At 41.0% G+C, this 16007-nt stretch overlaps 1 protein-coding gene across 1 annotated transcript in view; it reads right to left on the bottom strand.

The window, feature by feature from the left end:
* The window catches only part of TNNI3K (TNNI3 interacting kinase), a 171155-nt gene extending 159692 nt beyond the window's left edge, over window positions 1-11463 (bottom strand). Inside the window, exons 1-2 of the mRNA XM_032782135.2 lie at window positions 11365-11463; window positions 10600-10708 (exon numbers count right to left, since the gene is read on the bottom strand). Coding sequence (XP_032638026.1) covers window positions 10600-10708; window positions 11365-11404 — 149 coding nt within the window. The 5' untranslated portion in view covers window positions 11405-11463. The remainder of the gene's footprint in view (window positions 1-10599; window positions 10709-11364) is intronic.
* Between the last annotated feature and the right edge of the window lie 4544 nt (window positions 11464-16007).

The raw sequence follows: 16007 nt of genomic DNA, 5'->3' as shown, positions 1-16007 counted from the left end.
AATCCAACCCCCCCGCCTCTAGGCCCCCTCCTGGGATCCCATCCCCCTCCATCCAATCAACCCTGCTCCCTGTCCCCTAACTGCCCCCACCCCTTATCCAACTCCCTCAGCCCTGGACCCTTTACCTTGAGGCTCCACGCAGAGCCAGACACGCTGCCCCACGAGACAGCACAGCCCCGGCCTTCAGAGCGCTGCGCGCGGCAGCACCAGGGCTCCAGTTGAGCAGGGAGCGTGTCTGCCTCCCCGTGGAGCCAAACGCTGCCCCACAGAAGCACGCAGCCCCAGCCTCCAGAGCGCTGCGTGCGGCAGCAGGGCTCCAGGGGAGAGGAGAAGGCGAGGGGAGGGGCCGGCAGCTTGCTGCGCTCAGCCTGGGAGTGCGGACCCCGCGGCTTGGCGTGCCGGGAGAGTGGGGCCATTTGCTCACTCCATGCGCACGGCTATGCTTCTGCTCCCTGCCCCCGTGGGGGAAGTGGAGGGCAGAGGAGAGCGAGCCGGGTTGGGCAGGATTTTTAATGGCATGCTGGAGTACCGGCAGGCTCCAGCGTGCCACTAAAAATTGGCTCGCGTGCCGTCTTTGGCACGCGTGCCATAGGTTGCCGACCCCTGATCTAGACAAAAATCACATTGGGGAAGAAAGATACTAGAGCCTCTCCTGAGATAGTGCTTGGGAAGAAATTAGTTAGGGAAGTGGATTGGACTGAAGAACTTGAGGATCTAAAGGTGGATGAGGCCTGGAATTACTTCAAGTCAAAGCTGCAGAAACTATCAGAAGCCTGCATCCCAAAAAAGGGGAAAAAACTGGGCAGGAGTTGTAGACCAAGCTGGATGAGCAAACATCTCAGTGAAGTGATTAAGAAAAAGCAGAAGGCCTACAAGGAGTGGAAGATGGGAGTGATCAGCAAGAAAAAGTACCTTACTGAGGTCAGAACATGTAGGGATAAAGTGAGAGAGGCCAAAAGCCATGTAGAGTTGGACCTTGCAAGGGGAATTAAACCAATAGTAAAAGGTTCTATAGCCATATAAATAAGAAGAAAACAAAGAAAGAAGAAGTGGGACCGCTAAACACTGAGGATGGAGTGGAGGTTAAGGATAATCTAGGCATGGCCCAATATCTAAACAAATACTTTGCCTCAGTCTTTAATGAGGAGCTTAGGGATAATGGTAGGATAACAAATGGGAATGAGGACATAGAGGTAGATATTACCACATCCAAAGTAGAAGTTAAACTCAACCAGCTTAATGGGACTAAATTGGGGGGCCCAGATAACCTTCATCCAAGAATATTAAAGGAACCGGCATATGAAATTGCAAGCCCATTAGCAAAATTTTTTAAAGAATCTGTAAACTAAGGGGTTGTACTCTATGACTGGAGAATTGCTAACATAGTTCCTATCTTTAAGAAAGGGAATAGAGGTGATCCAGGCAACTACAGGCCTGTTAGTTTGGCATCTGTAGTATGCAAGATCTTGGAAAAATTTTTGAAAGGAGAAAGCAGTTAAGGACATTGAGGTCAATGGTAATTGGGACAAAATACAATATGGTTTTATAAAAGGTAGACTATGCCACACCAACCTGATATTCTTCTTTGAGAAGGTAACAAGACTCTATATTGTGGATGTCTAGGACTTGAGAGGGTGAGAAAAAGCAGAAGCGAGAGGACCCAGGATATGGCCTGAGTCCAGGCAGGGCAGAAGTACTGCGAAAACAGAGTTCTTACATAAATTCCTTCCCCCAAAATACCATTAATGTCAATCAAAGTTATTCACTCTTGTGAATAACAAAGATATGGACCCCACAATGTTCAGCAGCAAATTGTGTGATTAAATAGCCCTGTTTTTCTGCTTGGTTTATTGCATTGGAATGTGATATTTTAAAATCAATTTTAGAACTATTTCATTCAGACTTTCCATTAATTTCTATTAAAATATTTCTGGTTTTGGCGTGTGCAATTAAAATATAGCTATAAGCCACATCCATTCTAAGAAAGAAATGCAATTTCCTTTCTTTTTGCCCTCTCTAGAGTAATCGCACATAAAGTTCTCGGGCAACTGACCACCACTTATCTATTGTGACTTTGGAAGTTCAGCTTAGTTTTTAATTTTCCTCTACATTTTTGGAATGTCATGCTATGTTTTAATATAGCCTAATGATTTTATGGTGCTTGCAACTTGGTGAGGTGACTAATTAAAATGAAGTAATTATTATGAATAGATTTCTAATAATCTCTCTCTCAAAAAGGATGAATAGCCATTCTGACTCATTAAAAGCAGAATCCATCATTCACACTGGAAACTTGCATCTTTTTTCTGCAAAAAATACAGAACATACTTTTAAAAAATGTTAGTCTATGTATTTTTATGATTCTTTAAGCTCTGTTCTTCACGTGTACAGCTCAAGTGACCTCTTTTCCAGAACAGCACATGTCAAAGGGAAATTCATTAATAAAAATAAAACTAGAAAAATTGACAATAAAATTAATGAGTAAATTAAAGCTGCCTCATGCTTTGCAAATAAACATGTACAATATATTTTATAGTATAATAGACAATTACACTGGCCATTCCTGCCCCCTCATGATTAATGACATATTATGGAAAGGCAGTAACCTCTGCATAGTTACAGTTATACCCACCTCCCCTTAAAAAGCCCTCAATAAACAACCACTGTAACTTGGCTTGGATAATTCCAGAAGGCCCGGAAAGTGCTACATTTATTCTTGAAGCAAGGGAGAATGTTTCTGCGAAGTATGAAGGAAATTGATCAATCTGATTTTGAGTTACAGGTAATTAAATAATAACCCTGATAGAGAAATGTTAGACAAAAACCAAAATTTCCAGTCTCCTCATAGGGCAAATCATCTCACTACTACTCCTTCAAAATTCAAAGTAGTTACATCTCTTTGAAAACTGCTGTGTGGACAATTCAGGCCCCATTGATATCAACAGAATTTTTTGCCAATGACTTCAGTGAGATTAGGATCAGTCACTATGGACTTGGTTCAGCAGAACACAAAATACAAACTAAATTTGGACATGCTTAAATCCATCCTGATTCAGCAAAGCACTTGAGCATGTTTAACTTTAAACATGTGCATAAGTCCCATAGATGTCTATTAAATGTTATACAATTCCCCCTCCAAATGTAAAACCACTGTTAAAATGAGTTCAGAACCCGGGCCTGTTTTAATAAGTTATTCATTTTAAATACAGACAAAAGCCTTTAAACCAGAAACTTGCACCATCATGGCTGATGGCTTTTTGCAATGAATTTTTCCATCTTTAGAATTTTGGGGGGTGGGAGGAGGGAACAGTGGGCTTGGCATCAGCAGAGCTGAGTGAAATTTGGAATTTCCATCCCATGGGAAATTCCAACATTTCCACATTTAGTTTCACACCAAATTGGGTTGAGAAGTTTAAATTTTCAAAAATTTATTTCCCAAAAATTTCAGTTTGGAAATGTTGAAACATTTTGTTTGAACATTTTCAACAAAAACAAAACATTTTGATCAAAATGAAAAATTTCAACATACCCTCAAAACAAAATTTTTCTTGTTTGGTTTGTTGAAGTCATTTGAAATGCTTTCAAGTATCAGAGGGATAGCCGTGTTAGTCTGGATCTGTAAAAGCAGCAAAGAATCCTGTGGCACCTTATAGACTAACAGACGTTTTGGAGCATGAGCTTTCGTGGGTGAATATTATGGAACTACCTTGTTACCTCTAGCCTGCTTCTTGCTTGCATATATATATCTGCCCCTGGAGATTTTCACTACATGCATCCGATGAAGTGGTTATTCACCTACGAAAGCTCATGCTCCAAAACGTCTGTTAGTCTATAAGGTGCCACAGGCCTCTTTGCTGCTTCAAATGCTTTGTTTCAAGCCAGTTCAGCATTAAACTGCATTTTCCTATTGTGGTGCATTGCCTCATGGGAGTTTAGTTCAGAAACCTCATGCCTCCCATTTGTCCCGTTACACTGCTCTACAGCCAAAATGCTTCTGAAATAAATGTAGTCAAACTTTACTAATTCTGGGTCACTGAGAACGAAAATGATGCTTAAAATTGTTGATTGGCTCTAGTCTAGCTGTTGGGCTCCAGACTACAGCAGTGGAATCTCCTGGCAGGTGATGTTAGGGTTTCCATGTTCCGTGACCGTCAAAAGGATCTTGTCCCATTCTTCTTCATGGAAGGTGATCTTGTAGCCTGCAACAACATCGATGGTGTGATGGCAGCCCTCAACATCGTTCACGATCCAGATGAGTGGAGACTGTTCATTGATTCATCGAAGACGAGTCTTAAAGCTGTTTTGCTGCATAATGGCAATGTTTTGCCATCAATTCCAGTTGGTCATGCAGTCCATATGAAGGAAACCTATGACAACATGAAACAACTTTTGAGGTGCATAAACTATGACCAACATCAGTGGCAGCTTTGTGGCGATTTGAAGGTTGTTGCTCTCTTGCTTGGTCTGCAGACTGGATACACAAAGTACTGCTGTTTTCTCTGCGAATGGGATAGTCGTGCAAGAGATTCCCACTACATCAAGAAAGATTGGCCACTCCGACAGACATTGGAGCCTGGGAGGAAAAGTGTTCAGCATCCACCACTTGTTGAATCAAGGAAGATTTTGTTACCACCCTTACACATCAAGCTGGGTCTGATGAAGAACTTTGTCAAGGCCATTGACAAAACACAAGCAGCTTTCAAGTACCTCCGTGGAAAATTTCCAAGGTTAAGTGAAGCTAAGATAAAGGAAGGTGTCTTTGTTGGTCCTCAGATTCGTGAACTTCTTTAAGATGATGCATTTGACCATGCACTGCGTGGCAAGGAAAAGACGGCATGGAAAGCCTTCCAGTTAGTGGCAATAAATTTTCTCGGAAACAGCAAGGCAGACAACTACAGGTTGTTGGTGGAAAACCTCCTCAAGGCATACAAAAGCCTTGGTTGCAACATGTCACTAAAGATACATTTTTTGCACTCTCATCTAGATTTTTTTCCACCGAACTGCGGAGCAGTGAGCGACGAGCACGGCGAGCGATTTCACCAGGACATTGCAACAATGGAGAAACGCTATCAGGGCAAATGGAGCCCATCAATGCTTGCAGACTATTGCTGGACAGTGACAAGAGATGCTCCATTTAATGAATACAAGAGACAAGCCAAGAAGCGCCAAGTAGACACTGAATAGGACTAAACTATGTACATAATAGTTTTTTGCCTTTTGTTTCATAATAAATTTTATTTATATAACCCTTTTGCTGATTTTTAAAGTGTTACATAAACAGGACAGGTGAAATATTATCATGTAAAGCAACCATAAACACATGAAAAGACCTAGGTTTACAATTTATGATTAAAACTCTACTATCTACACAATATACATAGACATAAAATGTAAAAACTTAAATATCTTAGAAACAGTAGCCAATCAGTTGTTTTAATTGTCATATTTGAATTCAGCACATCAAAATACATAATAAATACCACATTTTATCTCTGAAGTAGACGACTTCTTAAAAATTGTAGACCAGTGTTATGGGCCAGGCTCCCTGGCTGGACACCACCCATGACAAATCTCGATTCATGTTACTCCTGTGATGCATCTTGCTTGGTCAAAGGGAAATCCACATTGTATTATGGGAAATATAGTCTTCCAAGGAGCTCAGCCCGTAGAAGAGAATGGGGCCCCAAACTCCAATGCATTTGTTGATAGGCAAATAAATACAAGTTAGTGTTTTATTTAACTGATTTGAAATGAAACACTTTGCGTCAGTTCAACAAAACAAAATATTCTGATCGGGTAAAAACAACCCAAAATTTCATTTCAAGTTTTCCAACAGAAAATTTCATCATAAGCAAGATTTTTCCACAGAAAATTTCAATTTTGTGGAAATTGCATTTCCCATCACAAAATCATCCAAACAGAAATTCTGGACACGCTCCAGTGACTAACTTAGAATAGGCTTTCAAATCCAGGTCTTTAGGCCCATTCCATTAGGAATGATATTCTAGTTAAAAAAAAGAAAAAAAGAGGTGTGGAACTGATACATATGAATATGTAAAGCCCATTAATAAAACCAAGAGCTAGACTCCTTTCTGAAAAGTTGCATGTGTTAGTTTGTGGATATGTTAGTTTGACTAACTTTCCACATCTGTCACTTAGATGGCAGGTATTAAGCATTCAGGGAGCTTGCTGGCCTTATTTCTATTTTCTTTATGTAAACTATTCTGATATGGAATAATTCTTCCACACATTACAGTCACATTTTTTTCTTTAGTGACTGTTCTTCATTTACCACTTACTTTTTACTAAGGAAAACAAAATGTTTTGCTCACTATAAAGAAAATTCATTCTTCAAATATATTATAGCTCCATACGTGTCCTCTCAGGCATAGCATGATTAATGATACTGACGTAAGGCCCATCTATTCTTCCAGATTTTTCTTGAGGGATGATTGTGGGAAAGAAACTCCAGGGGTTGGGGGAAAACTCCTTTTCGTTAACATGTTACCTCCCACCCACAACCCTATGCTTGGAATTTATGTTTCAATACATTTTGGTGCATGATTTGAGAGATGGATTGATTCACTTGATGGCTGAATTTTAAGAGGAGTTTCAAAATATCCAAATATGATTATATTGGAAAATCATGTCTCTGGCCCTCCCTTCTAGAGCTCAGTGACATAAAACAAATGGTAGCATTGAAGGGGATGCTGTCAAGTTCAAAACTCACATATTTTTAAAGATCAAATTCCCTTCCCTATTAAAAAGACCTCATATATTACTAAAAAAATAATGTTTCACCACTTAGGCCATTTGTTTACATTTTCGTTTTCTCTCAACATGGAAGAGGAAAATAGATTTTCAGTTTCTCTAGTTTATAGTCAATTTGTACTCAGTTACACTTAGTGGTTCTCATACTCTGACAGCAACGGTTTAGTTGCAAACACTGTAAGGGAATGTTTATGTGTTGAAAAGGCTTCTCTGGTATTTATTTTTTTTAAATTCATAAAACCATTTCCATTAGTCTTAGATTTTGATGAAGTTTGTGGTTACAAAGTCTAAATTTGAGTTCCCCAGAGTGTGCTTCAAATCCACTTCTGAACAAATAAGTCCCTCTTTCAGGAAGTTACTGTGATCGACTACCCTTCGGAAAAGGATCGACTGAGGTTAAGACACTGCACTGACATTTAGGTGATCTGGGTTCAGTTGCCAGCTTTGCAACAGATAGCTGGTGTGACCTTGGGCAAGTCATTATATCATCCTGTGCCCAGATACCACAGCTGCAAAATGGAGATGATACATATTTTCTTCTATCCTTTGTCTGCCTCAATTATTTAGACAGTACCTGCCATGAAGAATTTACTTTCTCCCCCTTGTGCTTGTACAGAGCCTAACACAATGTCTATCTGAAGTTTGTTGTGGCCTCTAGACACTGACATAATACAAACAATAAACATGACCATCACCATTTTTGGCATGTGACAATCCAAAGCATACCCTGTAACAAGTTGTGCAATAGTAGACTGACAGCAGAGGGCATATGTGATAATATCAAGAACATCAGTGTGAACAGATGAACAGTGTGAATTGTGAACTCTTTATTTATATAATAAAGCTACATGTTTCTGGCTTTTGGAGGCTGTTTCTTTGCAAAGCATGTCACATAAAGTGAAATTTCACACACAAGATTAAAAATCTACACAGATGCAAATACATGCCACCATAATTTTGACATTGTTTTTGGGAAACTGCATTTAGCCTTACCTTCCTTTTAGCCACCAAGTCTGAGCACAGGAAAGAGAACGCTTTTTCAAAAATCTTCTGCAAGTGGTATGTTATGAAGAAAAATGTACTAGCAGAGTGCACAAAACTTGCCACTCCATATTTCTTCTCCAGCAATCTGATAACCAACTTCTCCCTGGCCTCTAACCAGTTTCTCAAAATTACTTTTCTTCCTCACTGAACAAAAGATTTTCTCTTATGTGGGAGTATTCTACCAGGCTCATTTAATGTCTCCTCAGAAGTGACAGAGCCACACAGAATAATTATGCCATTACTATTAATCTTGGACAAAAACTATAGTCTTCATACCAGATTCTGATTTTAGATTCACATAGAAGACTGACCAATTCCAGTGACCCAGGGTGGATGGGAAAGCTGAACCTGTCGATAGATATTTCAACCTTGATTAAAAGTCAAAACTCCACTTTTCAGATGTCAGTAACAGAGGGCCCAACTCTGCAATGTGCTAAGTATCAGTAATTCTCCTTGGCTTCAGTGGGAATTAATAGCATTCCCCACTTAACAAAAGAAGGTTCATTGACACATTTAGTGGTCCTACACTTGGTTTCAGGACAAAGTGGCCAGTTAGCCACATAATGAGTTATTTTCTTCTCTTTTACCTAATTGAGAGTCAAAAATACACTTTCTACTGCAGCTCAGTGGACTCAATGCTTCAAAGTGTTGAGCATTCTAGCAAAACATTTAAGTACACACTTTAAAGTTAAGTCAATGGGGTACTTGCATGCTTAAAATTAAGCATGTACTTAAGTGCTTTGTTGGCTCAGAGCCAGAATGCTCAGTACTTTGCAGGATCCAGCCCAATATAATCAACAATCTTCATTTCAAATTGGGGGTTCAAACAATGGTAATTAACATAGCTGAGTGAATAATTATTATGAATAAGTTAGCTGATCAATTTTGTCTTTTTTATTTGTTAAATGTCAGGCAACAGAACACATTATTGTCTCAAGTGCATTTGATGTTTGAAATTATTTACTAGATAGTTTCTGCAAATTAACTCATGCACAAGCTCCTTGTTGAGTGCATTCGTTATTCGAGCTGCCTTGAATGGACACATAGCTCATATGGTTCTATTATCCCTTTTAACCTATGGCTAGTGGAAAATTCAGGGTCTTGTAGCTTGTTCCAGTTAGGAGAAATTGACAATAGGTATTTCTTTTATGTAAGTTTTCTATTCAAAGTCCCCTTTCCCTGAACACAGAAGAAAACAAACAGCAGGAGAAACTTCCTTTGTTTGCTGATCCAAGCCTGCCTTGCCACCTGGTACTCTCTTCCCAAAAAGCTTTTTCTCTGGACTATGTTATGAACCTTCTTGGCTTTCTCTAGTTGCTTTTAGCTGCCCCAGCCCCTGCATTTGGAAACCCCCACATGATTCAACTTTTACTCTGCTTTTCCATGTGTCTGTATTTTGTGGGCTACTGTTATTTCAAGTAAACTTCTACCCGAATATAATGTGACCCGATATAACACGAATTTGGATATAACGCAGTAAAACAGCACTCCAGCAGATCAAAGCAAGTTCGATATAACGCAGTTTCACCTATAACTCGATAAGATTTTTTGGCTCCCAAGGACAGCGTTATATCGGGGTAGAGGTGTACATAAAAGGTGGTTACAAGGAAGAGGGAGAAAAATTGTTCTCATTAACTTCTGAGGAGAGGACAAGAAGCAATGGGCTTAAATTGCAACAAGGGTGGTTTAGGCTGGACATTAGGAAAAAACTTCCCATCAGGTTAGTTAAGCACTGGAATAAATTGCCTAAGGATGTTGTGGAATCTCTGTCCTTGGAGATTTTTAAGAGCAGACTAGACAAACATGCCAGGGATGTTCTAGATCAGTGCTTCTCAAAGTTGGGCCGCCGCTTGTTCAGGGAAAGCCCCTGGAGGTCTGGGCCGTTTTGTTTACCTGCCGCGTCTGCAGGTTCAGCTGATCACAACTCGCCGCTCCAGATCAACGGGAGCTGCAGGAAGCGGTGTGGGCCAAGGGATGTGCTGGCCACTCTTCCTGCAGCCCCCATTGGCCTGGAGTGGTGAACTGCGGCCAGTGGGAGCCGCGATAGGCTGAACCTGTGGACGCGTCCGGTAAACAAACTGATCTGGACCACCAGGGGCTTTCCCTGAACAAGAGGTGGACTGGCTTTGAGAAGCACTGATCTAGAGAATACTTAGTCCTGCCTTAAGTGCAGGGGACTGGACTAGAAGACCTCTCAAGGTCTCTTCCCGTCTATTCTATTTGTTTCAGCCCTGATTACAATGGTTTCTTTACATTTATTCTGAATGTTAAGCAGTGGTCATGCCTGACCCATAACAATATGTTATCTTATTGGATGAATAGGAGTTTTAGAACCAGGTGTCCTGACAAAGTGACTACAATTAGGAATTTGAAATTACTTTCAGCAACTATTCTGCCTGCATCTTTGTGTAAAAATCTGCAAATATGCCTGCCAGTAGACTTGTTTGCCAAAGTATTTTTGGAGAATGAACAAAAGGAGGTATGTACACCGCTAAAGCAAATTCCTTAAAAAATTCAAACACATTTGCAGTAAAATTTTGGCACTATTCACCCAGTTCCAGTAATAAGCAGCCATTAATCTTGGTACTAGGATATAGGACACTGCCCCAGAATTATAAGGACTTACTCCTAAAAACAGATAGCAGATATAAATAGAATGCAGATATAGACTATCCATAATTGCAACACTCATTGACACATATATGAAAACATTTCCAACCACACCAACATTTAAAAGCTAATTATTGTTTCGAAATATAACAAACAAGTTTCCAGAATAATTACCTAAAGACATGTTTCAGTTCTGTGAACTCCTTTTCTTTGATCTGCAGGTCATCTTCTAATCTTTCTAAGATTATAGCGTATGATTCACTAACTTTCTTCTTCCATTCATCTAACAAGAAAAAGCAAATATGATTCACAATATACTTCATGCCCTATAAAAAACTAGCACACAGATCACAGTCTCCCAGTTATCAAAACAACTCCACTATCAAATTTACCAAATGATACTTGCATTTTAAATTATGGATATTTTCAGTTTAAATGATATTATATGTATTATACAAAGAGAGTTAGGAGTTTTTTCCTTGTGTAAAACAATATATACACACACACACATACCTATGCTAGACATACATATTAGATATATCAATCTTTCTGGAAAACTCTTTTCATTTTAATAGTGAAAAGCTAAGCTTATAAGGAGGTTGTATTTGTTAGTTCTAAATATCTAAGTTTTAGCAGTATAGAAGTACAGAATAAAAATAGTTCTAAATTTTGTAATGTTCTAATTAAATACTAATTAAATCAACAAAAGAATCTAATTTAATGGTCTGAATAAATTTGCTGGCTTTTCTTCCTCTTTTTCTTTCATAGATACTGTATGTGATTTGTGTCAAGCCAATTTTCACATAGATTCAGAGCAATACAATACCTTATCCTTGAACTCAAGAGTAAATTAGCAAATGAGTAAATTTGCTAAAGCTACATTTGCTGCTGGTTGATGGATTTCTATCATATTGCATTTGAAGAAGCAACATTAATTACCAGTGCAAGTTTGGGTTGGTCTAGATTTATAATTCCCCATTTGTTCAATATTTCTTCTTTGTTTCAGTAAAGTTCCTGCAGTAATGATTCCTTGTTCAAGTGCAGCGACAGTCCTACTGAAAAATACTTTGATAGTCTATGGCTAAAAATAAACCGTGTGCCAAATGGAATGTCATGCAACAATGACACAGAGCAAAACAGTGTGTGCTATGAAGTGTAAAATAATAAAGGTAACTAATCGGTCTGTTTAAAATACAGTGTCAAGAATAAATTTCAAATGTTTCAGCAGAAATATTTGCTTCCATCTGTTGACTACCCATGCATAGGGGAGAGTGAGCAAACTGCCTTCAGATCAGTGATGAGGAATAGACATGGAATTGACCCCCAATAACAGGATGTAATCCTATTGTGGGTAGGTTGTGTTTACCTCTGAGTACGCCTTTTTTGTACTCTTTGGCAACTCTTGTCCAGCTTGTTATGCCAATGAAATATCACAGAATCGAACGGAAAAATTGATTCACCCGTTAGCTCAAGGTTATGGTGTATGTATGCATTTTGCATGTATGGTGTATGTATGCAGTTTCCTGATCCACCCCACAGGAGTTCAACCCTGGACAAGAAAAGCAGCTGTACTGCCATCATTTCTGCTAGGGCAGTCCAGTCTGGGGTTCTATTGGAGTGTTAATGGAAGAGATTGCCCTGGAGAATGCTGTACTGGCCCTTACTGCTTTTACCCCAAGAGGAGTGGTAGATGCAGGCCACATATGTGGCTTGCATCCCTGCTGTAGGTGGATTTTCCACCATCAGGGACTGCAACTTGACATCGATCAGTGTCTTTAAGGAGGAAGGAAGGAGAGTAGTTTGGTTATCCTTGAGGCTCTAAAAGAATTAAAATAAGCAGTTTAGTGCTTTGGATTCTACTTACCAATGATCCTTGTCATAAATGATCTGGAGAAAAGGGTAAACAATGAGGTGGCAAAGTTTGCAGATGATACTAAACTACTCAAGATAGTTAAGACCAAAGCAGATTGTGAAGAACTTCAAAAAGATCTCACAAACGTGATTGGGCAACAAAATGGCAAATGAAATGTAATGTGGATAAATGTAAAGTAATGCACATTGGAAAAAATAACCCCAACTATATATACAATATGATGAGGGCTATATTAGCATAACAACTAGTAGAAAAAAGATCATTGCGCGAGTCATCGTGGATACGGTTCTCTGAAGATGTCCCACGCAGTGCGCAGAGGCATCAAAAAGCAAACAGGATGTAGAGAATCATCAAAAAGCGGGTATAGAGAATAAGACTGAGAATATATATTTGCCCCGTAATAAATCCATGGTACCTCAATCTGGAAGACTGTGTACAGACATGTGCTCTCACCTCAAAGAAAGATATTCTAGCACTAAAAAGGTTCAAAAAGGGCAACTAAAATGATACGGGAGTTGGAGGGAGGGTCCCATACAGAAGATACTAAAGAGGCTAGACCCTTCACTTGGAAAAGAGAACTAAGGTGGGGACTACCTGACTATAGGTATACAACACTCCACGGGCTATGTTGGTTATATATGTGTATATATGATATATTAGTTTTATTTTACTATCCCATAATCAAAGAAATAGGGGGTCACCAATGTAAGAATAAAGGTAGCAAGGTTAAAACAAAGTAAAAGGAAGTCTTCACACACAGCACACAGTCAACTTGTGAACTCCTTACCTGAGGAGGTTGTGAAAGGCTGGATATAACAATGTTTAAAAGAGAACTGGATAAATTCATGGTGGCTAAGTCCATAAATGGCTATTAGCCAGAGGGTAAAGAAGGTGTCCCTACCTCTGTTCATCAAGGATGGAGATGGAGGCAGGAGAGGGATCACTTGATCATTGCCTGTTAGCTTCACTCCCTCTGGGGCACTAGCAGGCCACTGTTGTAGACAGATACTGGGCTAGATGGACTTTGATGGTTGACGGTACAGCACATTCTTAATTTCTTCTTATGTCTGATCTGTCCTTCATCTCATCAACTCCGGCCAACTCCACCCTCCATAAAAGTCTCTCTCTATCTTTTTCTCTGCAGCATTTTTGTTTTTTAATTCTGATCTCTGACTTGTGATCTTGTATTTTTTAATCGTAGTTTACAATAATTTTAAATGATAGGATCAAGTTAGAAGCACAGGCATACTTAACAGTTGTTCTGTATAACCCAAACCTCTCTTTCACGCTCTACACGGACTCCAGTCAAGATACATATGTGAGCATGCAATATCACACATCACGCTACTGTGATAGACCCGGTTCCAGTTGGGATACAGGCAACCACATCACGCAGCGAGCCCCAGCGCGCAGCCCATAATACTGGCCAACTTGGAGTTAACCCGATCGTTCCTCTGACTGACCAGAGCACCAGGCTGCTCCGGCTAATGAGAACCAACCTGACTCTAATTAACACCGCGCGCCGCATAGACAAGAGTCAGTGAGTGCCATCAGTACTTAATGTGAACCGACTTGACTCTAAATTAAGGCCTGGCTGCTGATACTTGATAAAGGGCTATTTTCACCCACTCTCACCTCAGGACGAAAGGAGCGCGAGAGAGCGAACCTCGCCGCGCCGCAGAAGAATTTTGCTGGTTACTGAGAGCATGATCTGCAACAGTCGTTAAAAGTAAGACCCTAAGTAAGGGTGAAGAAGGGAAAAGCAAGGAGAGCTGGTGGGGGAAGTGGCACCGGGATCTAGGAAAAGATGCCCGCCACGTATTTATGGTCTTTGCGAGCTTTCAGGCCTGTTGTCAAAAGGCCATCCCAAACGGCACACTATCATAATATGATGGCTCCCATTTATTGTGTTACCTAATGACCCAAATCCTGTTCTGGGACCAAATTTAGCAAGAACCTAAAAAAAGATCGTCAAAGTTAATGTTTCATTCCTTCATCGTGCTGTTGCCCCCATGGTAGTGCCCACACAATAAACAATGACTGTCTTCCTGTCTAGAAAATAAAATCAGCGTTGTTATCTCTTAGAAGCTAGGTATCACAATCCTCCATTGTGATTATTACCACTTTTAAAAAATCCCTTTCTCCTTGTTGCCGCCTTTCCCATACTTTGTTTTTTCTTTCCCGCCTCGTATCCTCTTTGTGATGCGGCCTAGTAGACATACCTCTTTTCACATAGCTTTGTTGTGTTCACGCAAAGTCACAATGTTGCTGCCTTGTTTGGCTGAGCAACGTTACTGCACCTCCATCTCCTGATTTCTAATTTAACGTGCCATGGATACCATGGGGCCAGTATTAGGGTCCCATTGGCCTGGAAACCTGGAGGAAGAGGGTGGGGCACGGTCCCACAACCAAGTATAAATACGGCCAAACCAGCACTGCAGAAGCATCTCTCACTGGAAGGAGGAGAAAGTCAACTGGTTGGCCCGCCTTCTCTATTCTCCGCCACCGTCGACAGCGAGGCTGAACAGAGACTGTGCGAGTTCTCTCATCCAACCCTCCTTGCTGGCCTAATAAACCAGGGCTCCCCTAGAGGAAAAGGGCTCAACTAAGAACAATGACCGCCCAATCGAACAATATTTTTCCCGCGGCTGTGGCCTCTGTTAATAACACTTGATTGAGAATCTTAATGCTTTAAGCATGTCCCCCGCCCTCCATGTGCTCATTTCCAATTTAGTTTTGGTACAAATAAAAATTGGCCACTAGGTTGTCCGGTTTTATTCTTTACCTCTGGAAGCTTCCCATAGCGCCAAAGACAGAAGTGTGGACATCTGGTATTTTGACACTAGTGTTTTATTGAGAAAATCTGCGATCAGAAGGTTTAATTTGGAACACTAGCAGTTTTCCTTTCCCGTTGCAAAAAGGACATGGTTTCAACACTATTATGCCAGTAGAACCCAGACCCCCTTGCATTTCAAATCCTTAGACAAGATCATAGTAGAGGCTGAAAAATTAAGGGTTTCGTTAATAACTAGCTGTAACAAGAAGGAATATGAAGGACTCTAACTGAGAGACTAATAAGCGAGACAGACAAAACCTGTGTACAGTTCCCCTTGGAGGCTCTTCCCACACGCAACTAATTAATTCATCCTAGGTAGGATGCACAACTTTTCTAATGCAGCAAAACCGAACACCGACTTGCCCTGCTCTTCTCTAGGCCGCCACCCCACTGGGCAATCCCAGCCACTCTCTGCCTGACCTCCCCATCATTCCATTGGCCCCTTGCTCATCCTCGCTCCCGCAACTCGACACGTCCTCTATTGGGATGGGCAGGCGGCGTACCGATGGAGTATGTGCAAGAAAATGGGTTCAAGGGGTGCAGGAGCGGAGCTCAGGACTGGGCAAGGCCTGCGGATTGAGAGGGTGGCGCAAGGCGCTTCAGCTGCGCTGCAGTGGGAGTGGGCGCCTGTTAGGATGAGAGCGCCGGGTGGCCTTGGGCAGGGCCGGGATAAGCAGGCAGGAGCCCTCAAGGGCGGGGACAGGGGGGGGTTATGGGGGCGGCTGCGGGAGGGGAGCGGCCTGGCGGTGAACCGTGCAGGCTTTGCAGAAAGGGGTGCAGGGACTGGGGTAGAGGAATTTGGGGGTGCAGGAGGGGGTTGTAGGAATTTTGGGTTGAAGGGGGTTATGACCTGGGGCAGAGGTTGGGGTGATA

The sequence above is a fragment of the Chelonoidis abingdonii genome, chromosome 7, assembly GCF_003597395.2.
Source record: "Chelonoidis abingdonii isolate Lonesome George chromosome 7, CheloAbing_2.0, whole genome shotgun sequence".
NCBI classification, from domain to species: Eukaryota; Metazoa; Chordata; order Testudines; family Testudinidae; genus Chelonoidis; species Chelonoidis abingdonii.
The sequence above is the reverse complement of the archived record's forward strand: the minus strand, read 5'-3'. Positions and strand labels throughout refer to the sequence as shown.